At 54.0% G+C, this 25510-nt stretch overlaps 3 protein-coding genes across 7 annotated transcripts in view; 2 read left to right on the top strand and 1 right to left on the bottom strand.

The window, feature by feature from the left end:
• Window positions 1-648: 648 nt before the first annotated feature.
• Window positions 649-13246, top strand: VWA5B2 (von Willebrand factor A domain containing 5B2). 4 transcript variants are annotated; one of them, XM_043473553.1, is made up of 22 exons: window positions 649-969; window positions 1386-1457; window positions 1542-1647; window positions 1869-2013; window positions 2099-2269; window positions 4177-4396; window positions 4577-4734; window positions 5260-5391; window positions 5619-5743; window positions 6129-6284; window positions 6682-6792; window positions 7108-7316; window positions 7405-7516; window positions 7968-8153; window positions 9012-9183; window positions 9278-9591; window positions 10099-10288; window positions 10391-10741; window positions 11697-11834; window positions 11934-12017; window positions 12113-12333; window positions 12420-13246. In XM_043473553.1, the coding sequence occupies exons 4-22, from the start codon at window positions 1875-1877 to the stop codon at window positions 12966-12968; spliced, it is 3738 nt and encodes a 1245-aa protein (XP_043329488.1). In that variant the 5' UTR covers window positions 649-969; window positions 1386-1457; window positions 1542-1647; window positions 1869-1874; the 3' UTR covers window positions 12969-13246. The 4 variants fall into 4 exon arrangements, with proteins under 4 accessions (XP_043329488.1, XP_043329489.1, XP_043329487.1 ...); XM_043473554.1 differs by lacking the exon at window positions 1386-1457 and having other exon boundaries at window positions 1901-2013; XM_043473552.1 differs by lacking the exon at window positions 1386-1457.
• On the bottom strand, window positions 13246-18285 carry ALG3 (ALG3 alpha-1,3- mannosyltransferase). The gene is made up of 9 exons (XM_043473556.1): window positions 18068-18285; window positions 16414-16513; window positions 16174-16321; window positions 15904-16064; window positions 15298-15418; window positions 14659-14864; window positions 14441-14517; window positions 13716-13860; window positions 13246-13570 (listed from the first exon to the last, which is right to left on the bottom strand). The coding sequence occupies exons 1-9, from the start codon at window positions 18261-18263 to the stop codon at window positions 13408-13410; spliced, it is 1317 nt and encodes a 438-aa protein (XP_043329491.1). The 5' UTR covers window positions 18264-18285; the 3' UTR covers window positions 13246-13407.
• A 757-nt stretch (window positions 18286-19042) lies between these two features.
• LOC122444858 (endothelin-converting enzyme 2) overlaps window positions 19043-25510 on the top strand; it is a 30810-nt gene continuing 24342 nt past the window's right edge. Inside the window, exons 1-3 of one of the 2 annotated variants that reach the window (XM_043473549.1) lie at window positions 19043-19268; window positions 23828-24111; window positions 24778-25231. In XM_043473549.1, coding sequence (XP_043329484.1) covers window positions 19073-19268; window positions 23828-24111; window positions 24778-25065 — 768 coding nt within the window. In that variant the 5' untranslated portion in view covers window positions 19043-19072 and the 3' untranslated portion in view covers window positions 25066-25231. Of the gene's footprint in view, window positions 19269-23827; window positions 24112-24777; window positions 25232-25510 lie in introns of those variants that run through there. The other variant, XM_043473550.1, reaches the window with a different exon arrangement.

Genomic DNA, 25510 nt, shown 5'->3' with positions numbered 1-25510 from the left:
TTTTCTCCTGCAGGTGCTGCAGTGATGTGGTCAGGGTGGAGGTCACTTCTATGATGGGGTAGTCTACAGCCACTAGAAGGCTCTGCAGGTTGAAAGGCCTCACTTCCAAGGTGGTGGGCAACTGAAGGTACCTGGAAGTTATAGCCTGAGAGGGCGATCTGCCAACCCTCCCCATCCCCAGAAAAAGTGGGGAGATGGCACTGCGGTGGTGGGAAGGTTGGCAGCTGGAGGGGGGAGAATCGCTGCAGTGATGGGAATCCCTGCATGGAGTGGACTGAAGTGGTCACACTAGCTGAAGACACCTGCAGGATGGGGGAGGTTTCTGCAGTGATGAAGGAGCACTCTGCATAGGAAAGGGTCGGGCTTTTGGGAGGGGGGTCCTATAGTGATGCGGCCCTGGGGTTCGCTGCAGTGATAAGGGTCTCTGCAGTGATGAAAAGTTGAGCCATTGTGGGGGTGAGGGGTGAAGAGGGTAGAGGTGGGATAATCGGGGTGGCTGGAGTTGCTGCAGTGCTGGTTTGGGGGGCCTGCAGATTGAGCCCTTCTGCCGCACCTGCAAAACGCCTCATTTCCTGAAGGATGGAAAGGGCGGGGCCTCAAAGGCCCAGGTCTCGCACTGATGCTGGGCTGTGCGGCTGCGGGGATGCGGCTCCTGCACTGCGGTGCCGGGTCTGGCTGGCTGGAGCGTCAGGGGCTGGAGCGGCCGGGGCTGGCGCGGAGGCGGTACCGCGCCCGAAGGGGGCGGGGAGCAGCAGCCCAGCCGCAGCGGCGGGCGGGGCCGAGGCCGGCTGGAGGGGCGGCCTTCCGAGCGGGGGCGGGACCCGCACCCTTAGAGCCGACGCCCCTGTGCGGACCCAGAGCGGCCGCAGCGGGAGTCCAGAGCGGGCGCCCCGCAGGTGTTCAGACTGAAGGCAGCACCACCCACCCCGGTCCTGTCGTGCCGCCCGTAACTCCGCAGAGGACGCGACGGTGAGGCTGAGGCTGCCCGCGGGGAGGGGGACGATCCCTAGACCCAGCCCGCAGCATCCCCTGACGGTTCGGCTGTGGGGGCAGCGGTGACTGCAGCGCCCCCACCCCCAACCCCCATCCCAGATCAGTTCTACCAGGATGGGGAGAGGTGCCCTGGACAGATCCTACGGAATCCCCCGGTCACCTCTCCCGCTCTTGCCTTCGTAAGACCCCTTCCTTTCCCTTCCCACTTTGTTCTTCCCAACCGAACCCCCTCCACTCCGGCCTGCAGCCGGTCTCAGCGACCCTCTCAGCTGAGGCGCCAGAGAAAGACTGCAGCCCTTTGGCTCCCCATCGCACTCCGCCCCTGCTAACCTTTGCTGGGCTAGGTGCACCCAGAAGGATGCTGGCCCTTTAAACCCTTGCTCCCCACCCAGAGCATCTTCCGTCTCTCCCCCCGCGCCACTTCCAACAGCTGGCAGCCGCGGGGAGCCCCGGGGGGCCGGCAGGTACTGGGGTGGCGGCGAAGCCCGGGAGGGGGGTAATGGAACAACTGTGACACCCCACTCCCCCCACCCCCGCCGCCCCTCCAGGAGCCGGTGAAGGGACTGCTGGGCGCCCGGAGCTCCAGTTAAACATTAACCCTCCGCTCCCCGGTCCCCGTGCTGCCTGCAGCTGCGCTCCTCCCGGGCTTCCCAGGTAACGGGCGAGGATGCCCATCTCGCCACCACCCCCACCCCAGGTCTCCCTCCCCTCGCCACCTGTCCGCCAGCTCGAGCCCCAGGGCTCAGCCTCTCGCCCCCTGCAGGTCCATGTCCCCGTGCCGGAGTTAAAAATCTCCCCGCCAGCTTTCGGGAGGGTGGGGCCGGGCGCCCCGAACTCACCCTGCGCACCCCTCATAGAGCGACCCCTCCCCCAAGGGCACCATGCCCGGCCTGTACTGCCCCTCCAGCTGGACGCCGCTGCCCCTCATGGACTCCTGGGTCCGGGCCTGCGCCAACGGACCCTGCCTCAGCCTGCGGGCCCGGCTCACCTACCACAACCCGCAGCCGCAGCCGGTGGACGGTGAGGCCCGGGCGGGGGGCGTGGGGTGGTGGGCAGGGCCGGCCTGGCAAGGTCCGACATCGTCTGTGCCCTCATCCCGCCCCAGGCGTGTTCGTGTATCCGCTGGCCGAGGCTGAAGTGGTTTCGGGCTTCGAGGCGGAGGCCGCGGGACGGCGCGTCTCCTTCCAGCTGCAGAGTCGGCGCCGCTCGCAGGCCGCCTGCTGCAGCGCTCTGGGCCCCGCGCTGGGGGCCTCAACGCCCCGCCGCTGCGCGCAGGGTGAGTCCCGGGCGCTCCCCGCCCCATCTCTTGAAAGCAGACGCACTGTGCATCGCATCCCTCTGCAAGCACCCGCTCTGCATCCCACCTCTCCCTGTCCCGCGCCCCCCCCCCACCCCCGTCACTGCTTTTTCATTCATTGATTCACCCTTTCATTCGACCATAGAGGACTGTGCCCCTGACGCTGACCAGGTGCTGGTGGGATGTGAACCAGGCCTGATCCGAGGTTTGCAGCCAGGTGGATAGACACAGCAGGCAGTCGACAAGGCTCTCCCCTCTGGAGCTTTAGCTCCGGGGCCTGGGACGGGGTTTTGGTCCCAGCATCTCTCACAAAAAGTGGCACAAAGGGGCTCAGTGAGTGCTGGGGGAAGAGATAGAAGCCCTCCCATCTGCAAGGATTCCTGGCTCACACTTCATTCTTTTATTTATTTGTGCATTCACTTGATTCCTGCACATGGGGTTTACCATCTGGGTAAGAAGAGGGACAGAATGCAGTGGTGCTGAGAGTTGGCACAAGCCCAGCAGGTAGTTGGAGGATGAAGGGAGTTCTGGGCTGAGGCCTCAGGAATATTTCAGAGGAGGTGAAGCCAGCATCTGACTGAAAGGAAGGGTGGGATGTAGTAGGAAGGTTGAGAGGAGAGAAAAGGCACTCTACTCAGGGGCAACGGTGTAAGCAAAGGTTCAGAAATAAGTTATACTGGGTAATGGTGATAAAATGCCTCACGTTTATAGTGATTCACGGTTTCAGTCACTGGTGTCACTTGAATCCAGAGAGGTATGTAATGCAAGTGTTGTTCTCCTTCCCCCTCTAATAGATGACAAGAGTAACAGCAACAGCCTTTTATACATTGGGTGCTTCCCGTATATTGTCTCATTCATCCCTCACCACAGTCATATAATTATGACCCCCATTTTATAAATGAGGAAACCAAGGCTCCTCTAAATAAGAGAGTTACCAAAAGACAGAATCAGAAGTCACAGAGCAGAGACTCAAAACCTGACACTGTGTTCTCTTCAATGTATCAGGCTGTCCCAAGCCTCAGATGATGGAGATAGAAGCCCCTTTCTTCCTTCCTTCTTACCTTGGTTTTTTCCTTCCATTTTTTCCTCCCCTTCATTTATTCAGCAAATATTTTTGAGAAGAATGGGTAAATGATCATCCTGGGGAAATGAGGCCCAGGAGGGCTGTAAAGGTAGGCTGGGGCCCAACCATGTAGGGTTTCGACTTCCACCTTAGACACCTGGCCACCTTCCCTTTAGCAGCTGTGGTGCTGCCCTTGATGTCACCAGTCCCCAAACAAACCCCTTGGTCTAAGTAAAATGGAATACTTGGTATACAAATGTCCTCTAGCCAGCTTCCAAGTAGATTACTGTCCCTGAATTCCTCTTGGGCAGAAAATTCTGGAGCTACAAAAAAAGAAAAGAAAATGCTGGAGCCACAGCTAGTGGGCAGTGGGGAGTCCTCAACCCTCAACTATTCATGAGCAGGGTATTTGTGAGCAGGGAGGGTCCCAGGCAATGGGAAATGTCAATAGCATTCTTTAGGGAAATGAGGCCTACGGGTTGAACAGGCTGGAGCAGGTAAAGAAAGAGAGGCAGAGGGTATGGGTCCCCCAGGACCTTGGGGGTGGTGTGGACATCCCCCTTCTCCTCCTCAGCTCTCCATTAGCAGTGATGTCACTTCTGCCTTTCTTGATGACAGCCAGATCCTTCTGCCATCAACCTGCCTCTCCTTCTACCACCGTTCATCTCATGCCCCCATCTTACATCACCAATGCATTAGCCCAGCATCCTTCCAACCTCACAAAGTTCTCCTTGCCCAAGCTCCCTGACTCTGCCTGCTCCCACCCTGTATTCCCCCATCTCCTCTGCTTCCAGCCCCCTCTGACCCCTTTCCTCACTCATAGGTCATCTTGTCTTGGATCTGGCCCAGGCCCGGTCCACGCTGGTGCTGCCTACAGGCCTCATCGCCGCGGCCGGCACCATGACAGTGACCCTGCGTAGCAGCCGGGAGCTGCCCTCCAGGCCTGACGGGGTGCTGCACGTGGCTCTGCCCTCTGTGCTCACCCCTTTGGCCCCACCAGGCCCGCCAGGGCCCCCCAGGCCTCCGGGGCTCTGTGACGACAGGTTGGGCCTATGGTGATTCCCTTCGTCCCTCCCTCGGCTTCTCTGGGTCTAGTGCGGGTGAGGGGGCCTTGGCAAGGTGTCCTGGGGGATTGGCAGGGTGGGGAAGGGCTGAAGCCAGTCAGCCAGAGGGGTTAGGGACCCTGGTAGTGGCCGAGTGACCCTTCTCATGTTCCTTTCCAGTCCCACCAGCTGCTTTGGAGTGAGCAGCCCTCAGGGTGAAGGGCCAGCCTGGGAGGAGTTGGCTGCCCCTCGGGATGTGTTCTTGGGCCCTGCCCGTTGCCCTGCCCCATATACCTTCTCCTTCGAGATGCTGGTGACTGGGCCATGCCTGCTGGCAGGTGGGTGTCCCTCCCAGGGTAGCTGACTGGGAAATAACTCAAGGCTCAGGGATGGGAGGAACACAGTACAAAAAGAAGATGGGGACCTAAGACTTAGGAACCTCTATTCTCCCAGTGGGATCATCCCCTGGCTACTTCCACACAACACTCACACCTGTAGGTTTAATGATGTCATTTCTTTACATTCCACTCCGCTCACCAGTGAGAAGAGCAGTGTTTACAATGAGGCCAGTCCAAGTGATAAAGTTGAGTTTCCTTGTGCAAAAGGTAGGGGAGGATGTTAAATAAGGTTGATGTAGAGCTGTTTGACCAGCCAGGAACACACCTGGGATTTCCCCTCCCATTCCGTGAAAGCAGGCAAACCCCCCTTGTCTATCCTATAGATTGGACTCTGAGAGCTGAGCTGAATCAGTCATGGTACTGCCCCCCTGCCCCCCACTATTGTATGGGAAGGTGATATTAGTGCTCTTGGGACTGGCTTAGGATGGCGTGATCATCACCTCTTCCTGCCTCTACCTCCCTCAGGACTGGAGAGCCCCTCTCATGCTCTTCGGGCAGATGCCCCACCTCATGCCAGCTCTGCAGCCACCATCTGTGTCACACTGGCAGAGGGCCACCGCTGTGACCGGGCTTTGGAGATCCTGCTGCACCCCAGTGGTGAGAGACTGGGGCACACAGTAGGCTAGTGCTGCCTGCTTCAGGACCACCTGGGGAGCATTTTTCAAAGATTTCTGGACTCAAAGCCAAAACTGAGTCATTGGTGAGGGTGGGCCCGGCAGTGCAGGGAGGCTGAGCCTGCAAAGTTCTCCCAGGATGGTGGGGCTGAGTGCTTAGGGTCTAAAGACGGGAGCTTCCCTGATGGAGCTGTGTTCCCTTTTCCCCAGAGCCCCACCAGCCCCACCTGATGCTGGAGGCTGGCAGTCTGAGCTCAGCAGAGTACGAGGCCCGGGTGAGAGCCCGCCGGGATTTCCAGAGGCTGCTGCGAAGGGACAGTGATGGGGACCGGCAGGTATAATGGCCTGGGGTCCTGGCCTCACCTCTGGCTGCATTAATGCAGGAGGAGCAGGGGAGCAGGCTTAGGTTGGGATGGGCAGGAGGCCTCTACTCTCAGTGGGAGCTCTCAATAGCTACCACCACTGAGACAGGCTGATGAGTACTGTCACAGGAGGCCCACGCAAGTCTCCCTGGAACATGTCTCAGAGGATGGGGAGTAGGACTGACACAGGCAGAGGACAGCCACCTGCCTTGGCTGTTGCCTTTATTCAGATGACACAAAAGGGTGCCCCGTCCGGGTGGATTGCATGGACAAAGGTCCCAGGGCTAGGTCCTGCTGCCAGCCCAGGTGGGAATTTCAGGAAGCCTGGCCCAGGATGACTGGGGGCTCCCGTGCTCAGGTGTGCTTCCTGCAGCGACGCTTCCACAAGGACATCCTGCTGAACCCTGTGCTGGTGCTGAGCTTCTGCCCGGACCTGAGCTCCAAGCCCGGACACCTGGGCACAGCTACACGGGAGCTCCTCTTCCTGCTAGACGGCAGTAGTGTGGCACACAAGGCCTGTGGGGCAGGGTGTGGGGGCGCTGGGGGTTGGGCAGGGCAGTGGGTCTAGGTGGGCTGGGGGCTGCCTCTCAAAGACACACACACACACACCCCCATACCTCTCCTTCTCATGCTCACACACACATGTGTTTCTCCCAGATTCCAAGACCCACCTGCCGCACATAAATTTACACTAGGTCACGGCCAATCCCAAACCCCAGGGTTCGCATGCACCTCCACGGTCACATGCCCAAATGTCTCTCACAGGAACTCAGAGTCTCCCTTGCATGCTGGGGTCTCTCTAACAGCCACACACAGGGCCTTGCCCAGATTCCCTCATCTGGCCCCTCATCCCTTGTCGATCTTGGTGCCAGTGGGGCCTGCCTCACCCTGCCCTCCCTTGCCCTCCCCAGGATGCCATCGTTTTGGCTGTGAAGTCACTCCCACCCCAGACGCTCATCAACCTTGCCATGTTTGGCATCTCGGTGCAGCCCCTCTTCCCAGAGAGCCGGCCTTGCAGTGATGTGAGTGTGACCTAGGGATTTGGGGGTCAGTAGAGACATCTCAGGGGCTTCCCAGGTGGCACAGTGGTCAAGAATCCACCTGCGAATGCAGGAGATGCAAGGGACACAAGTTGGATCTCTGGGTTGAAAAGATCCCCTGGAGGAGGAAATGGCAACCCACTCTAATATTCTTGCCTGGGAAATCCCATGGACAGAGGAGCCTGGTGGGCTACGGTCCATAGGGCTCGCAAAGAGTCGGAAACAACTGAGTAACTGGGCGTGCACACGCAGAGTCCTCCCAGCCCGGTGTGCCCAGCCCAAGCCTTCTTCCCCCAGGAAGCTGTGCAGCTGATCTGTGAGAGCGTTGAGACCCTGCAGGCTGCAGACGGCACTCCGGACGTGTGGGCCGCTCTGGACTGGGCCCTGGGGCAGCCCCAGCAAAGGGCCCATCCTAGGCAGCTTTTCCTGCTCACCGCTGCCTCACCCATGGCCGCTGTGACCCACCAGACCCTGGAGCTCATGAGGTGGCACAGAGGGGCAGCCAGGTAGGATGGAGTGGGCAGAGCCAGGCTCCTGAGATTGGCCCCCCAAAGAGGGCTTCTGAGGTCACAGCTGCTCCCCTTCTCTTGTCAGGTGCTTCTCCTTCGGGTTGGGGCGTGCCTGCCGCCAGCTGCTCCAGGGTCTGTCTGCTCTCAGCAGGGGCCAGGCCTACTTTCTGAGACCTGGGGAAAGGCTGCAGCCCATGGTGAGCTTGAGCCTGGGCCCTGCTCCCTTCTCCTCAGGGTCCTTCTCCCAAGTGGCACTGAGTCTGAAACAGATCCCGGTCAGGTTGTGAGGTCTCCGGACACCCTGCTGTGGGGTGCTGCAGGAGGCCAAAGGTGTGGGGGACATGGCCTCTGACTACTCCCCAAATCTTGTCCTAAGTTTTGTCCTGGTACTGAGCCGTATCTTTGAAAAGCCTTGCCCCATCCACATGGCACAGGCCAGGAGTACAGTTCACACCAAGCCTTGAGGACTGAACGCTGTCTCCTCGCTTGTTCCTACCCCCATTCTTCTTCTTGACCCAGCCTGACCCTGCCCTGCTCGCTTCAGCCAGGTGCTGGGCAGATAGCAGCAGCAGAAGGGTGCCTCCCCACTTCACTGGCAGAGAGGCACCTCTTTCTCTCCCACGGCCTCCCTCTGGTCATTCCTCACAGCTGGTGCAGGCCCTGAGGAAGGCATTGGAGCCCGCGCTGAGTGACATCTCTGTGGACTGGTTTGTTCCTGATGCAGTGGAGGCACTGCTGACACCCCGGGAGATCCCCGCGCTCTATCCCGGGGACCAGCTTCTTGGTTACTGCTCACTCTTCAGGGTGGACGGCTTCCGGTCCCAACCCCCGGGGGTAGGCCTGGGTTGGGGGTGGTGGGAGGTGGGCCTGGGATGGCTTAAGCCCCTGTATCTCTTCAAAACCCATTTCCTCTCCCTGGTGCCTCTCTTTGCCAGACTCATCTACTGCTACCTCCTAGACTTCCCCAGGGACCAAACTGGGTCCCTCATGGTGACTGCGGCCTGCCTCCCTCATAAGGTCTCCCACCAAGCCGTCCTATAGAGTGATGCCTTTGGTCACTGAAGCATACAGAGCAGCACCCACATTAGCTCTGAGGTTTTTGTTGAAACCTGCTCGTTGTTCCACACGGTGCCCTACAAAAAGCAACATCTAGATTATTTCCTGTAACCCTCAGGGCCACACAGAGCATCGTCTTGATGAAATCTCAGATCCCAATTCTGCTGTGTACTGAGCATTTGATTTGGGGCAAGTCACTCAACCTCTCTGAGCCCCTTACACTGACTTTTTTCATAGGGGTGTTTTAATTAGAAATTCATGACTTGCACGCTGTTGGTAGGATACTTGACACAGAGGTGGAGTTGGATAAATGAGTTATATTTATTAGGAAAAGCTTTCTCTCTCTAGAAGAACCAAGCGTGCTAGCTCCTTTTTGATTGGGAGAGCCGTATAATGGACTGTCTGCCTTTTTCCTCACCTGCCAGGAAGCTCAGGGCCAAACCTGAAGCCCAGTCACAGCAGCTGTAGTAATGCTCTGGTCAGCATGCATGTTTCCTCCTTTCTTAGTACTGGGTTTTCATTTCTGCTTTATAATCTTTTTTGCCTCTTGCAGTGAGCCATCTTAAATCCTGTTTGGAAAAAGAGTATATAGCTATAATCACTTTTCCCCCCTTCTCAATGTCTATTCCTCTCCAGGGCCAAGAGCCTGGCTGGCAGAGCTTGGGCGGCTCGGTGTTCCCATCCCCAGAGGAAGCACCATCTGCCACCAGCCCTGGCACGGAGCCCACTGGCACCTCAGAGCCGCTGAGAACAGGCACTGTGTCAGCAGAGCTGTCCAGCCCGTGGGCTGCTGGGGACTCAGAGAGGAGTGAGTGTCTGGCTGTGTGTGTGTGTGTGTGTTAGAGTAGAAGTGGGTGGTAGGAGAGGCCAGGGCTGGGATCTGTTCTACTGCCTCTCCATAGGTACTGATGCTCTGACAGACCCAGTCACGGACCCCGGACCTAATCCCTCTTCTGACACAGCCATATGGCACCGCATCTTCCAGTCCTCGTACATCCGGGAGCAGTATGTGCTCACCCACTGCTCTGCCAGCCCAGAGCCGGGCCCAGGCTCCACAGGCAGCAGCGCGTCCCCTGTCTCCCAGGGCCCAGGCTCCCCTGAGGGCAACACTCCCCTGGATCCCCCTTCTCAGCAGGGCTGCCGAAGCCTGGCCTGGGGAGAATCTGCCAGCTCCCGCTCCTGTCCCCTGCCTCCATCTCCACTGGCTCCAGTCAAGGTGAGATTCAATCCACATCCCACCATGTATCCAGCAAATGTTTATTGACCATTGGCTGTATGCCATAGATTGTGCAGTGGTTACTATTAAGTCTACTTAAAAAAACAGGTAATGATGATACATAATGATGATACCATGAGACACACGCTGACAAGCACAGAAGCATGACATTATGGGGGTTCAAAGTCAAGGTGACTAACCCTGTCTGAGTCAGGAAAGCAACAGCCTCCTCTGGAAGAATAAGTCAGTCAGGCAGAAGGGGAAAAGACATGAGTAAAAACAGACAAGCGCATGAGTAAAAACATGCCCCATGTCTCAAGTGAGACGGAACGAGATGACACATGGAAGGGGGCCAGGGGCCAGAAGGAGCCTGGCCTCAACCCTAAGGGTGGTGAGCAGCCATCTAAGGTTTCAGACAAAAGGGCATGTGGCTAGTCATGTATGTATGTCTGATCAGGCCAGTAGCTCTGCACTGCTTGACCAGTGGACTCCACTTCTCATGTGCAGACTGGGGCTTTGAGTGCTGAGGTGCTGGGCCGTCGACGCAGAGCGGCTCTGGCCGGCCGAAGCCTCTCATCCCCCCAAGGCCGGGTGAACCCAGTCCCTGGCCGCCCCCGGCACCCCTCTCTGGGTGTAGCACCCGATGGGCCAGGCCCTGAGCCAGGGCAGCAGCTGGGACAGGGCCTGGATGACTCAGGTAAGGGTTATGGGGGAGCTGGGTTCTGTCACCCAGGACGCTGTGGGGAGGTGGAGCCCAGGGCACCACGTGGCCCCTGCTCCTACCATTGTTTCTCCCCAGGAAACCTGCTCTCCCCAGCCCCCATGGACTGGGACATGTTGATGGAACCACCCTTCTTGTTCACCGCTGTTCCCCTCAATGGGGAGTTGGCTCCTCCAGCACAGCCTCCCCAGGCTCCACGCTGCCATGTGGTGATCCGGGCCTTGTGTGGGGAGCAGCCCATGTGCTGGGAGGTGGGTGTTGGGTTGGAGACGCTGTGGGGGCCTCAGGATGATGGCTCACTGCCTCCATCACCCCCCGAAAGAGATAATGAATGGGACCAAGCACTCCATCGACTGACAGCAGCTTCTGTGGTTCGGGACAATGAGCAGCTGGCTCTTCGAAGAGGGGGTGAGACCAGGGCTGACCGGGGTGAGTTCCTGGTGGGCCCAGTCAGGGCTCAAGGAGACCACACGGGGCAGAGAGTGGCAGAGGCATAGGTCTGTGTGATCACTCACTGTACCTCACCTTGCTCACAAATGATTTGAGGCAGCTCACCCACATTATCAAGAAAAAAAATTAAGCAGGGTAATGGAGGGGGGGGGGAGGGATAATAAAAGGAAACAGAAAATGAGGTTATATTAAAGATGTACACCATGAGGTTATGTACCTTTGCAAGCAGGAGACCCAAAACTGGCCAAGTTTCCTAGCAGCCAACAGAGAGAGAATTTCATCTTGTAATGATTCACAGTGCCCATAATATAAAAACAAATCTGTCATTTAGGAAGATTATTTAAGTTAAAATGTCAGTTCTTCAGTTGCACTAGCCACACTTCATATGCTTAGTGGTGACTGTAAGGAATAATACATACTGGATCCCGTGGCTACCACACTGGATCATGCAGACTCAGAATATTTCCATTATTACAGAAAATTCTACAGGGCAGTGCTGAAATGAGTGGATGGAAAAGGCATCACTCAATGCTTCCTTGGGGTTGTGTCCAGAATGTTGCATTTGTGGGTAGCTAGGGAGCCTAGCCTTGCTATTAATACAAGGTGGTTGAGCGTTTAGCCTAACCACTTCTTGTCAAAGTTGAGGAGTCTGAGCTGACCCTGAGAAGGAACTCCATTCTGTTCAAAAGTGGACAGGGGGCTGGGAATTCCCTGGCAGGCCAGTGGTTAGGACTCCATGCTTTCACTGCCAGGGCAAGGTTTGATCTCTGGTTAGGGAACTAAGGTTCCAGAAGCCTCAAGGTGCCAAAAAAAAAAAAGGAAGAAACCATGGCATTATGGGAGCAGAGGTTTTTTTTCTGTGAACCTCTTTGTAGAGAGTGGGTGGTGGGCGTGCACCCCCTCACAGCCCACATGCTGCTGCTTGGTTTCGTAGGTCATGCCCGGAGGTCCTGGCTCCGAGCCCTTCAGACAAGTAAGGTCAGCTCTGCCCCTTCTTGCTTCACCTGCCCTGTAGCTGTGGATGCTACCACCAGGGAGATCCTACCCTCAGCCCTGCAGGTGCGGAGCTCCGGTAAGCAAGGTCTCTCCCAGGTGACCTCCCAGATACCAGTTCTCACCTCACTGGCCACCCTCCCAGACAAACTTCTCCCTACCTCCTGTGCCCTTACAGAGCCAGCTGAACCTGCAGGTACCCCTCCTGTCTCTCAAAGCCATGTAGATGCAGCTCCTTTGCCCACAGTTGTCCACTCTAAAGGTAACACTCAAATTTGAGGAAATGGAGGAGGGAGCAACAGGCTTAGGGACCACCACTGAATGGCTCCAGTCAGGACTGAAGGGACTCTCTGGCAGGTGGCTGGGACCCGGACCAAACTGGCAACTCCAGTTCTGCTTTGGGGGACCACGCAGCCCCCATAGGAGGGTCTCATCGCCCCCTCCCCCGGCCTCCCTCTCGGATCAGCCTGGGCCGTTGGAAGTCCAGAGGCCCAGACAGCCACAGACTCTGCAGCCCCAACACGGGCCCAGTCAATGACAGCAACAGTGAAGGCAGCGGCCACGACTACCTGCCCTTGGTGAGGACTCGGGAGGTGGAGGGTGGCGCCGCCAGGGCCAGGGCACTATCTCAGCTCGCTTCTCCCCCCACCTCCTCTCTCCTCAGGTGCGCTTGCAGGAGGCGCCTGGCTCCTTCCGCCTGGACGCTCTGTTCTGTGCAGCGGTGCGCATCTCGCAGGAGCGCCTGTGCCGCGCCTCGCCCTTCGCCATGCACCGGGCCAGCCTCAGCCCCACCTCGGCCTCCTCTCCCTGGGCACTTCTAGCCCCCAGTGTTGGCCAGGGTGGCAGCGCCACAGCCTCTTGCAGCCCGTCCCCCAGCTCGGGCTCCGAGGGTCCGGGCCAGGTGGACAGTGGGCGGGGATCAGACACTGAGGCCTCAGAGGGGTCGGAAGGGCCTGGTGGCGCTGACCTGCGGGGCCGGACTTGGGCCACGGCTGTGGCGCTTGCGTGGCTGGAGCACCGCTGTGCGGGGGCCTTTGGTGAGTGGGAACTGGCAGCAGCGAAGGCTGACTGTTGGCTGCGGGCGCAGCACCTGCCCGACGGCCTGGACCTGGCCAACCTCAAGGCTGCAGCCCGCGGTCTCTTCCTGCTTCTGCGTCACTGGGACCAGAACCTGCAGCTCCACCTGCTGTGCTACAGCCCCGCAAACATGTGAGGGTCAGCACTGCTCTGCCTGGCACCCCCCAACCAACTCAAAGTCACTGCCACCCAGAGCCGGCCTCTCGGTGCTGGGAAGGGGTGGGCTGGCAACAGCCTGTCCCCACTGCTTCTCATTCCCTCCACAGAATCCTCCTGCCCCCACAAAAAGTGCCTGCCTGTGCTCTCTCTCATCCTTCCCACCCCCTGCCCCTTCCTCTCTGAGCTCTGTGTGGTTGCAGCAGAAGGGGAGAGAGCCACAGCCCCCAGATCCTATGCAATAAAGTGCCTCTTGGGACTGTCTTAATGAGTTCTTTATCTGCCGCGTGCCTGTCCCTCACAGCTCGGTCCAGGCACCTCCACGGAGGCTGCATAGAAGGAGACTTGGTTTATTGGGAAGGGCAGAGTCCATCCCCATCCGGGGTCCCAAGAATGGACTGGCGGAGAACAGGTGGATCTCAGTGGGCTTTCTTGCTGTGCGGGATGGTCTTGGGGAAGGGCTGGGGGCCCATCCAGAGCTGCAGCAGGATGACTGCATGGCATGCATGCAGGGCAGCAGAGCTGCAAGACGTGGACGGGTATGTGTTCCAGGAGAGCTCGATGAGCCCCAGCACCAGCAGCCTAGAAAGAAGAGAGAAGCTCTGGGTCTCATCCTGTCTCTAGGCCTGCAGCTCTTCAGCTCACCCACTGCCCCTCCGCAGTCATGGCCTTGGGATGAGGAGCTTCCCACCCCTGTCCTCTCCCCCAGGGCTGTCCCAGCCAGTACCTGAGCAGGTGAGTGAGCCAGCGGGCAGGTGTGGCCCACAGGAGGTAGGGCAGTGTGTGGAAATACCAAACGTAGAACTGGTAGTGAAGGGAGCGGCTGAAGCAGATGCCAATGAAGTTGGAAGTGAAGAGGGTAGAAACAATCTGTAGGCAGTGGTCAAGGCCAAGGGCAGGAGCAGAGAGGTAGGGAGATTTCAAAGCAGGGAGGACAAAAGTTTGGGGGGTCTAACAGCCCCTGGCTCTGTAGTTCCTAGATACATACTTTTGAGCAAATTTCTGAACCTCTTTGGACCTGTTCCTCAGTCTGTGGAGGAAATAAAATCTAGAGCTGTAAGGCCTAGGGAGCCATCACTCACTAGCTGTGTGACTGGCAAATTACTTAACCTTTTAAAGCCCTAATTTTGTCATCTGTAAAATGAGGATAAAACAGAGTTTCTTGTGAGCTTTAAACATACTTAAAGCTCTTAGGACTGTGCTAGGCAGAGGGTGCCCCCTCATAATGGTAACTCAATGATATTTAGAATTAAGAATAAAACATACTTAAATATGTGAAGTGCTCAGCACAGTGTTTGGTACTGTGAGTAGGAGTTCTACGAATGGACCCTGTAGCTACTACTGGAACCTCCTTTCCCTCTCCCAGATCAGCAGCTGTCCAGGGTTGGTTGACCAGGACCCTATCTGCACCTGGAGAGGGCAAGACTTACCTTCCCATGACTTAAAGGATATGGTTGGGTGTGAGGGGCTGGGGTGGAACCTTCCTTTTGGAGGGATCCTTCAGCAGAGACAGGATACCTTCCCCTGTCCTGGGGAGAAACCATTGAGACAACTTATCAAACCCCCATAGTGGGCCACACGGAGCTCAACATGTCCTCAAGCAGCCCCTAAGGCCTAGGCCCTTCAATCTTTCCCCCAAGTCTGCCCAAGGAACTGCCCTCCTTTCTCACCTGTGCCACCTGCAGAGGGCAAAGAGCAAGAGCACGCTGAGGTGGGCAGTCAAGAGTGCCAGGTGGAAGGCACGATGCAGGAAGAGGGCCTCGGGGAGAAAGCGCCAGTTCACTGTCCAGCGGAAGAGAAACTGGCGGCCAAGGTCAAAGGCGCGGGATAGGTAGCCAACAGGGTTCTCCAGCAGGAAGGGCAGCCCTAGCACCACCTGAGGATGAATGGGATATCAGCAGAGCTGCCCAGGCTCACCCTCAGCCTCATGCTAATCACTGAGGGGAGGGGGGATAGGGTATAGATCCCAGAGGTTCCCTAACTGCCACCAGGAATAGCAAGAAAGCCAGACCACCCACCCAGACCAAAGTCTTGGGCCAAAAATGCCAAGGAAGAAGGTAATAACAATGCTTTACATTTAAATTCATCTAGTCATAAATGTGCACAGCTAGAACGGTTCTCTGAGACCATCTAGTTCAACACCCTTGTTTTACAGCTAAAGAAACCAAAGTCTAGAGGTGGTGGCTGTCCAGATCAGAATCAACTCCAAAACTCTGTCCCCTGGCTTTGAGGATGTCTCAAAAACGAAAGGAGTCCAGACGGAGTGGCCGCCACTTCATCAGAAAGGGGACACAGTAAGGAGGGAATACCTGAAGGATAGCACAGATGCCCAGCTTGGGGAGGGCCCCACGGAGGCCAAATTTCGTGAGGAGAAGGAATAGTAATCCAGGGGCGAAGAGCAGTACATTCATCTTCACAGAGACTGCCAGGCTGGAGTGGAGAGTGGGGAGGAAGAGTGAACATCAGCTTCATCAGGGCCATGTACCCCTGACCATCACAACAGCAGCTACCCGTTCCCTGCCAGCAAGCTCCAGGCAGAGGGTGAGCATTCATACTCAGAACCGCTGGAGGGGTTAAGGCAGCCTGGGAGGAGGCTGGGATAGGGAGCTGATAAGTTGTCTCTACACTCAGAGTGAGCAGCAAATAACACACTGAGTACTTAGTAAGTGCAACTGACCAACTCCAACCACAGATGCAGCCTGGAAGAAACACGATAGGAAGAGGGTGGTGTGTGTGTAGGTGCCTGGGTATGGAGACTTTCTACATATCCTGAACTCCTCGCAGGATGCGAGTGCGGCCCTTAACTGACCTACACTGTCTGGCCACTGCCTTACTCCCTCTGCTGCAGAAAACTGGGGAGAAAATGATGGAAATACAGAAGATGAAAGAAGGGTCCACAAGCGAGGGGTGTTGACCTGAAACAGCAGCAGCCCCAGCTCCAGCGCTGGGCCAGTAGGAGGTTGACACTGAGGAAGAGCAGCACCATGGCCACTGGATCATTGAAGAGACGCAGCACAAAGATGGAGTGGACACGATAAGAGGCACAGCACATGAAGAAAAAGACGAAGGGAGGTACCTGAGAGGTGGGCACAGTGGGGGACAAGGTCAGTTCACCAACCCTGAACCGTCCCCACTCCCCAGCCCTCCCAGTTTGGGGGCCCCTGTTCCTGGTGGTGAGAACTCACCTTGCAGGTCTGGTGGTAAATCAAGAAGACAAGCAGCAAAGTGGCCAGGTAGAGCACAGCAAAGATGTGCTGGGCCATGCGGATGTCAGTGCCTCGGTCAGTGGCATAGTAAAGCCCCATAAAGATGTACACAAAGCCAGCTGGGTACCTGGAAGAGAAGGAACATGAGTCCAGGTCAAGCTATTCAGCCTGGCATCCAGTCAGCCCCTCCATCCTCGCTGAACCTCCGATCCCACTCACACGAGAGGTCCAGTGTCACCTTGCAGTTGAGTGTAGTCATAGGTGCCATTGATGACTCCCTCTACCTCAGCCATGTAAGCTTTCCAATCAATCTCTGTATCTGCAAAAGGACAGGATGGTGTGGTTACTTTGTGGTCCAGAACTGCCCTGCCTCAGTCCATCAGTGCACAGAGTTCCAGCTCATTCTTGGGATTTCTATCATAATCCCTTCTTTAACTGATTTATTCTCTGCATGAACCCAAGTATCTTAAAATCAAAACATGTCTGTAATGAAACTCAGAACTTTTCACTCCAAATGTGGTCCCCTTCCTGGGTTCCATGAATGGCACCATTAACCTCTCACTTCCAAGTCACAAACCTGGGAAACATCCTTGATACTTCTTTCTCTTTCATTTCCAACCCTCAGTCACCAAGTCCTGCCTATTCTTCATTCTAAATATCTGTCTCATCCTTCTCTGCACAATTTGGGCGTAACAATCTCTAGCCTCAATGGTGCAATAGCTCCCTAATTAGGCTCCCAGTTTCCACTTTCACTGCATTACATTTTATTGTCCACCCTGCAACCAGAGAGCTCATCCTATAATAGAAACATCACATTTCTCTGCTTAAAACCCTTTAGTGATTCCCCACGGCTCTTGGTTAAAGACCAAGTTTTTTTTATTATTCCCATTTTTAGAAAAGAAAATTATGAATTAATGAGGTTAAGTAACTAGCTCAAGATCGGTAAGCTAGGAAGGGAAGAGTTGAGATTGGCACACATGGAGCTCTAAATTCTTAATCATCATACTATCTCTTTAACACAGGTTAGAGATTCCTTCATGATAGAAATCTCATCTCTTGGTACTACCCTCACTTGATTTTTGTGTTCCAACTCTAATTATTTCATTTCTTCAAAGGAAGTAGACTTTCTCTTTTTCAATGGGAGCTCTTTGAAACAGGATTCTATCCTAGAGAATAATCTGCCTCCCACCCCTTTCTCTCTTTCCTCAGGGAACTAGCTCTTATTATTGGAAGAGGACTCTAGGAAACCTTCTCTGACTCCTCAAGTCTGGCTGAAGTGCCCTGCTTTGTCCACTATAGCACTTTGTCTAGTACCATTATGATGAATATAATGTAATATAATTTTCTGTTAACTTATCTTTGTCCAAGTCCGCATACACAAGTAGGAAACCTATCTTTTTCACCACTATACCCTTGGCACCTAGTATGGTGTTAGCCATATAATAAGCACTCAGTAAATACACACTGAACTAATTGTCTTTAGCAAGTAAGCTTTAAATCCAGTGCTTTCTGCCTGGAGAGGAGTGACTAATAACGCCGAACTGACTGTAACAAAATGCTATCACAGAGAAAATACTTTGAGACCTCAGAATTCAACAGATAAGGAGACTGAGACCCAGCAAGGGAAGTGACGTGTCCAAAGCCATAGAGACAAGCAGCAGCAGCCATTAACTTGGACCCAGGTTTTCTGGGGGAGATTAAAATCGAGTTTGGTTTTCTGTGGAGCAGACTTGGGATTTGGGTAAAAGATATTGGTCTGCAATTGATGGCTGAGTGGATCAGGGGTCTAAGTTTGAGCTCCGAAAGTGGGTCCCAGTTTTGATTGGGGGTTCGGTCTCCCTCCCCCTCCTCCCCTCCCCCTCGGCGCACTCACATGCCACCCTGTGAATGACCCAGAAGGTGATGCCCACCTCCGCCAGGCAGAGGCAGGCGGCCACCAGCAGCGTGTAGCGCGGTTCCAGCAGCAGTAGGCGCCGCTCTTGCCAGGCGCGCCGCAGCCACTGCCCGCACAGTCCTGCTGCCCGGGTTGCGGGACCCGCCCGGCCGCGTTTCCGCAAGCCTGCCGCCATCTTGACGGTGCGCCGCTCTTGTGGGCCCGCTACCCCGGAAGCCCGACTCCTTGGTACTTAGGTTCCACTTCCAGCGCCACGTGTCCCAACGGACTGAGCGCTGACAGGAGTTGTCTGAGTCCTTGTTTACGCCTCGAAAATTTCCTGCTTTCACATCTGTCTTCCCTGATGGAGTGCACACTCCATACGAGCAGGAATAGTCTTACTCCTTAGTACATACTTAACCCTGGACGCACAGGCGCTAGTGTGAATCGAACGTTTGCCCAGAAAAGTAACGTTTCTTTCTGCCCGCGCCGTGTCTCTTCCGCACCTCACCTCCCCTGCCCAGCATAACACTTCGCCCGTGTTGATATCTGCATTCATACCCGTGTTTCCTAGAGAGCAAGACCCGTGTCCGCGCTACTCCCGCCACCCCTCAGAGCCCTCTGGGTGCTCAAAACTGGGAAGAAATGAATCTTTTATTAACATTCAGGCTTCTTAATGGAAAGAGCTTGTCAAACTGAAAATGAGGTGGGTAGTGCCGACCCGGAATGTGTGACACCATGAGTGTGGCTCTCAGAAGTTAGTGAGCACTGCACCCAGAGAATTCAGCGTATGGACGATACAACTTCCCCACCCGGAAGATTCTTTCTCGAGCGCTTAGCAGAGGACGGAAGTTCCACGTGTTTATGTTGAGCAACTGCAGATGCTGGGCGGAGACACAAAGGCCACGCCTCCCGTATGCCACCATTCTCATTGGCTACATTGGAGCACCACGCCCCGCCTAGAGGAGGGGGCCAGTTGCCCTCACTGCCCGGCAGCCAGAAATAATGGCTTGTCTGGGGCCTTCCGTACCGGTGCCGGAGTTACCGGAGAAGAACTGCGGGTACCGCGAGGTCCAGTACTGGGACCAGCGATACCAGGGCGCTGCCGACTCTGCCCCCTACGAGTGGTTCGGAGACTTCTCTTCCTTCCGTGACCTCCTAGAGCCGGAGTTGCGGCCGGAGGACCGTATCCTCGTGCTAGGTGGGTAGTTCCGGGGCTGCCCAGTCCAGGTGGAGCTGGTTGGATTGGCCCCGCCCCTCGCTTCTGCCTGCCGCTCTCCGAGAACACTCCAGTCAGAAGTTAGGATCCAGTACCTTTAGAATCTCTGCAGTATTTCGCCAGGGCAAACAGGAGCCAAGAGATTCTTAGTCCCGGGACCTTAAGGGGAAAGACAGTCTCTCTGAGACTGAAGGTGGTAGGTGACCCATGACCCCGTTGCGAACCCTGGGGAGGCCGCCTCGAGCACTGGAGAGTTCAGAGGACCTAGTTCAAGTCCCAGCGCTAGTTGACTGTATGATTTAGGACAAATCATAAACTCTGAGCCCCGGATTCACTTCTAGGGACTGAGAATTCAAGTTGGATAAGGCACGTGCATTCACCTTGAGCGGAATGCCTAGCGCTTTTCTGTTTGCGCCACTGGGTCATTGTCTCCTAGAGAGTTCTCTCTTGACTCTCCAAACTAACTGAAATCGGGTCCTCTGTCGTCCCGCTCCCCCATTTCCCCGCGCCGTGTGCAGTGAGGATGAGGACAGCGCCCTCTGACGGGAGAGTGCAATCAAGATTGGTGTGTTTCCCCAGAAGGAACGTACTTGCGGGTAGAGCTTCCTTGGTGACTGAGACTAAAGAATCCGCCTGCAATGAGGAAAACCTGGGTTCGATCCCTGGGTTGGGTAGATCCCCTGGAGTACGGCCTGGCAATCCGCTTCAGTGTTCTTGCCTGGAGAATCCCCATGGACAGAGGATCCTGGTGGGCTATAGTCCTCGGGGTCTCAAAGAGTCGGACACGAATGAGAACAAGGTCGGTCTCTGAGAGAGCCACCTAAACCCCGACCTTGGAATTCTCTTCCACTGCCAGCGTTGAGGGCTCCAGTGAAGTTTGATTAAGCAACGTATTTCCTCCCAAAATCTTGATATTTTTAAAAGCAAGTGTATGATTAAGTGAAATATTTCACATGTGAGACATTTATATGTAAATATATGTAAAGCATAAATAATAACTCGAATGTGTGTATATACCCTACTCAGTTTGAGAAGCAGAGCATTCTTCTGACCAGAAAGTGCTTAGGAACTTGGACCCTGGAGGCAGCCAATTATGTAGGGATCTTGGCACATGTAATCTTAGCTGTGGAATCATGGACAAAATCATGGATCGTAGCTGTGGATCCTGGACAAAATACTTAAATTTATGTGCCTCCACTTTCTCAGCCTTTTAAAAAAAAAAAAAGAGTACATACTTATCAGCTTTTAAGATGATTGAAAAAAAAAAGATGATTGAGTGAGTGTGAAAGATACCTAGAAAAATACCCAACAAAATTAAAAGCCTTGTGTATTCAGGGTTTTCTGTGTGGGCCCCTAAAGCTCTTCCCCCTAGAGGTTAAAAACTCTTGAATTTTGTGACTTTAAACCATTACATTTATTTATAGATTTAACATAGATCTCTGTTTTTCAAGCTTTAGTGTAATAACCTGGAAAACTGGACCCACCTTGATTTTCTAATTGAAAATCATTAACCATCTAATTGATGGTCTAAGGCTGGCCCCAGGGGTTTACATTTTCAACAAGCCTGCAGACTGATTCTCATCTGGTGATTGGCAGAGAAACACTGCCTTAAATTCTGCCTGACTAGGAGGTATCCTTTTCTGGATAGAGGAGGGAAATGTCTAAAGATCAAAATAAAAAACTTTCCAGACAGAATTCCCAAGATCTAAGAACAGGACCCACAGCTTAGGGAGTACCCTATGTCACATTTCACCTAAAGAAACACATTGAACACCTGGTAGATGCTAGGGAATGTGGCGGGCCTAATTTATTTAATCCTCATGACAACCCTTAGAAATTAGTGAAAAATATTATGAGGCCTATTCTAACTTAGAGTTCAGTAAATTTTTTCTGAAAACTGCCAAGTAATATGTTAGGCTTTCCAGGCTATACAGTTGCTGTCACAGCTAGAAAATGTTGATGGCTGCTGTAACAGTATCTTCTGTCTGGAGCTACTGGGAAAATAAACTGAGATAATCCTTATAAAGTGCTTAGCGTGGGACCCAGTGTTCAAAAACTGTTAGCTATCATTATTATTATTGAAAACAGGAGTCAGAGAGGCACTTTCTCTGGGAATTCTCAGAGAAAGAGGACCTTCCCTGAAGATTTGTATGTCTGGTCCCTGTGGCTAGATTCCACATTGCAGATGAGTGTATGTGGCTGTCCCAGTTTTGTTGTCATTATACTTCTCTGGTTCTCTCTTCTTGCTTGACTCCAAGCTCTGTAGAATCTTCTGATTATATTTTTGTCTTAAGTTTATATTTCCTATAGAGACACAAGGGACTGACCAGAGGATTGACTGTCCAGACCCCATGATGGCTATTTTTCCTGTTATAAATTAGTGAATTGGTATTCCGGTTTATACTTCAGTCGCTTGGTGTTGGGGATAGCATCCACATAGCTCTGGGCTCCCATATGATGCATTCTTGGATCTTGGATCCAGAGCTCTGCTTCCCTGAGGCCCCACCTAGGGAAACAGTGGCTGTTCCAAGCCTCATCTTAGTTGTTAGTCCCAAGTCACTGCTTTGTAGGCATAAAGTGGCTCTGTGGTCAAGTTTTATTTTCCCTCCATCTTTAATAAAGTTGTCTTGGAAGATGCCATTCCTGTACCAAAGGGGACAGCAGAAGGAAATTTGGGTCTGTCCACAGTTTGACAGAGCACTGCAGGCATATGAGGTCAGGTGTTGGGTGATGAAGGCATTGTGGGTCAGAGAACCTAGTGGGATTTCAGCCTGAACTGAGTTAGGGTCTCCTGATCAGTCACCCTCACCTCCCGTCCCAGAGTCTGTTGTGGTTCCAGTGTTGGGAGGCACACATTGGGTTTTCCCAGGCAAGACAGTACTCTTCCTGAGTCCCAGAGTCTGAGGAACACAAAAAGGGCAGCTGAGGACCAGTCAGCAGTCTCTGGCATCTGTCCAGGTGCCAAGCTCTGCCTGCTAGATTAGGGCTATCCCAGCAGCTTATTTTGTGATCCTCTTAGGGAGGCAAATGGGGATTAAAGGCAATCTAATCCCAAGATCTGGGGATCCCCATGTGAGGCCACCAAGAACTGTCATGCAGGCCTGTTCTCGGCTGATACTGACCACAAGAGGGCCTGGAAGAGGCCAATAGATCTTTGAGGAAAGCCACGCCCATTGGGCAGTAGGTCCACATCTACTCCTCTAAACTTCACCCTCCCTCCACCCCTTTGGGACTGCTTCCCAGAAACTTCCCACCAGAATGTTATGATTCTTCAAGACTTGATTGGTTGTCAGTTCACCTGAACCTGTTAGCACACCCACCTAAGGTCGGGACAGGGACCCTCCCAGGTGCCTCTGCAGCCTGTCCCCATTGAAACACTCATCACATTACGTGGCAGTTGCCTGATTACACATCTGCTGCTCTCACCAGAGCATCAGTTCCTTGATGACAGGGGCTCTGTTCATCAAGAGAACAATATGTGGTGCTCAAGTGTACATGAAGGAATTATTGGGTTGACCAAAAAGTTCATTTGGGTTTTCCTGTAAGATGTTATGGAAAAACCCAAACAAACTTTCTGGCCAGTCTAATACAGGGAGTCATCTCCACTGTGTGTCCCCACTTGGTTTCCCCTTCTACTTGTTAATTCTGCCTTGGAAACCCAAGTAAAATAAAAACCCCTAACATGAAGTCTTCCCACGGTTGATGTCATCAGAGGAGAGATTAGGAATTAGGATAATACTAGTATTATCCTATTAATAATACTACATGCCAGTATTATCCCCAGGGCTTCCCTGGTAGTTCAGTTGGGAAAGAATCCACCTGCAATGCAGGAGACCCTGGTTTGATTCCTGGGTCGGGAAGATCCACTGGAGAAGGGATAGGCTACCCACTCCAGTATTCTTGGGCTTCCCTTGTGGCTTAGCTGGTAAAGAATCCACCTGCAATGCAGAAGACCTGTGTTTGATCCCTGGGTTGGGAAGATCCCCTGGAGAAAGTAAAGGTTACCTACTCCAGTATTCTGGCTTTGAGAATTCCATGGACTGTATAGGCCATGGGGTCGCTAAGTGTCAGACACAAGTGAGCGACTTTTATATTATAATATTATCCCCATTCTGAGTCTGAGAAAACTGAGGTTAAGAGTTGAATGACTTACCAGGGCTGTAAGACTAGGGACAGCAGAACCCAAATCCTTGAACTTTTAAGTTCAGAGCTCCTACTCTTTGGGTGTTTTAGTTGTTAAATTTAGTGCATCACATCCTGTATGTAGTGTAGGTATTGTTGTCTTCATTTTTCTGGCGAGGAAATCCAAGTTCCTAGTATGTAAACAACTTGCCTTAGTCCACACAGCCAGGAATGGTAGAGCCAGGACATGTGCCCAGATATGTATGACTCCTGGGCTCATGCTCTTGTATCATGCTGCTTCTCCCTCAGTACAGGAGGCTTTGGGTTTCGAGAAAACAGGCCAAGAGTGGATGGATAATTGCGGAGGTGAGAACCAAAACTAACCTAGACCTTTTGTCACCCACCCCTTCTCACTCCAGGCTGTGGAAACAGTGCCCTGAGCTATGAGCTATTCCTTGGGGGCTTCCCTGATGTGACCAGTGTGGACTACTCATCAGTAGTGGTGGCTGCCATGAGGGCCCGGTATGCCCACGTGCCCATGCTGCGATGGGAGACCATGGACGTGCGGGCACTGGGCTTCCCTAGTGGCTCCTTCGACGTGGTGCTTGAGAAGGGCACACTGGATGCCCTGTTGACTGGTGAACAGGATCCCTGGACTGTGTCCTCTGAAGGTGTCCACACTGTGGACCAGGTGCTAAATGAGGTGAGGGAGCAACAAGGTAAAGAGGGCTGATCAAGAGCTGGGGAGGGTTTCCCTGGTAGTCCAGTGGTTAAAATTCCTCACTTCCACTGAAGCGGGCACAGGTTTGATCCCTGGTTGGGGAACTAAATCCCACAGGCCACAAGGCCAAAAATAAATAAATAAATATATTTTTAAAGAGCTGGGGATGAAGGGTTAAGGTTTTAGGAGACTTGAAGAACTTAGAAGCCAGAAGGAGGCATGGTTTGGAGCAAGTAGTGGGTCACCTTCAGGACTCTGGTTACCTGAAGGAAAAGGATATTAAGCTGGGTCAAGATTATAGGGGGCTGGAGTGGCCAGGCTCCCAGAGGTTGAGGACCTGGATACTGAGTTGCCACAGAGATGAGGCAGTGGCCAGATCCCAGATAGGGAATGTCAACAGTTGACAGGAATGCAGTGCCCCCTGCATCTGACATCATTTCCTTGCTTCTACATATCTAAGATGTAGCCTGATCCCCATGGAACAGCCAGAGGCAGAGAGGGACCCTCACTCTTTTGCCATGGAAAGCCCTGAGCTACTGGATGTAGGGTAGAACCTGAGGTTTCACTGGGAGGGCATCTAGTGCAATACTGACCTTTGAGAACCTGGAGGTGGGCTTCTCACCAATGGCTTCTCTATCTGCTTTACAGGTGAGCCGAGTGCTGGTCCCTTCGGGCCGGTTCATCTCATTGACCTCTGCTGCCCCCCATTTTCGGACAAGGCACTATGCTCAAGCTCATTATGGCTGGTCCTTGAGGCATGCAACCTATGGCAATGGTTTCCACTTTCATTTCTACCTCATGCAGAAGGGCAAAGAGCTCACTGTGGCCCAGCTGGCCCTTGGGGCACAGATCCTGTCACCCCCTAGACCTCCCACCCCACCCTGCTTCCTCCAGGACTCAGATCATGAGGACTTCCTCACTGCCATTCAGCTGTGAGGCCAGAAGCATGGTCCTTCAGCCTCCCTTTCTGCTCCAGGCTCAAGTATTAGGTATTCCTGACTCAGAGCAGTCAAGTCCAAGGTGCTCACACCCCAGGGGCCTCATGCCTAAGACAGAGCTGATGGAAGCAACCCCACATGAAAAAAATACAGGTTCAGACCTCTCTTGGATTCCCCAACTGCTTCCCCCACCACACTGAACCACCAGTGATTCATCTCCAGCACAACCCTTCTGCATGCCAGCAAGACTTGGACACTTACATCCCTGGGGCCTATTACTGACCCCCATCCAACCTAGATTAACTGACAGAAGGCTGCAGACTTTGAATCTCGATTGCTTTTGACCCCAGCTCCAGCCCCAACTCTGGTGACCTATCCTGCTTAGGTTGTATTATTTACCCAAGGAGACCCCACTATTATGGTGTTTCCAGGCCAGACTGACC

Source organism: Cervus canadensis, chromosome 7, assembly GCF_019320065.1.
Source record: "Cervus canadensis isolate Bull #8, Minnesota chromosome 7, ASM1932006v1, whole genome shotgun sequence".
NCBI classification, from domain to species: Eukaryota; Metazoa; Chordata; class Mammalia; order Artiodactyla; family Cervidae; genus Cervus; species Cervus canadensis.
This window is presented reverse-complemented; position numbering and strand designations above follow the sequence as displayed.

Bases quoted from the DNA above. Each gene is read 5' to 3' on its own strand.
- VWA5B2 (XM_043473552.1), top strand. From the start codon at position 1,875: ATGCCCGGCCTGTACTGCCCCTCCAGCTGGACGCCGCTGCCCCTCATG. The intron at 5,392-5,618 runs GTGAGAGACTGG...CCTTTTCCCCAG, and splicing joins GATCCTGCTGCACCCCAGTG to AGCCCCACCAGCCCCACCTG. The intron at 7,317-7,404 runs GTAGGATGGAGT...TTCTCTTGTCAG, and splicing joins TGGCACAGAGGGGCAGCCAG to GTGCTTCTCCTTCGGGTTGG.
- ALG3 (XM_043473556.1), bottom strand. From the start codon at position 18,263: ATGGCGGCAGGCTTGCGGAAACGCGGCCGGGCGGGTCCCGCAACCCGG. The intron at 16,065-16,173 runs GTGAGTTCTCAC...CCCACCTCTCAG, and splicing joins TTTACCACCAGACCTGCAAG to GTACCTCCCTTCGTCTTTTT. The intron at 14,518-14,658 runs GTGAGAAAGGAG...GTTTCTCCCCAG, and splicing joins GCCCTCTGCAGGTGGCACAG to GACAGGGGAAGGTATCCTGT.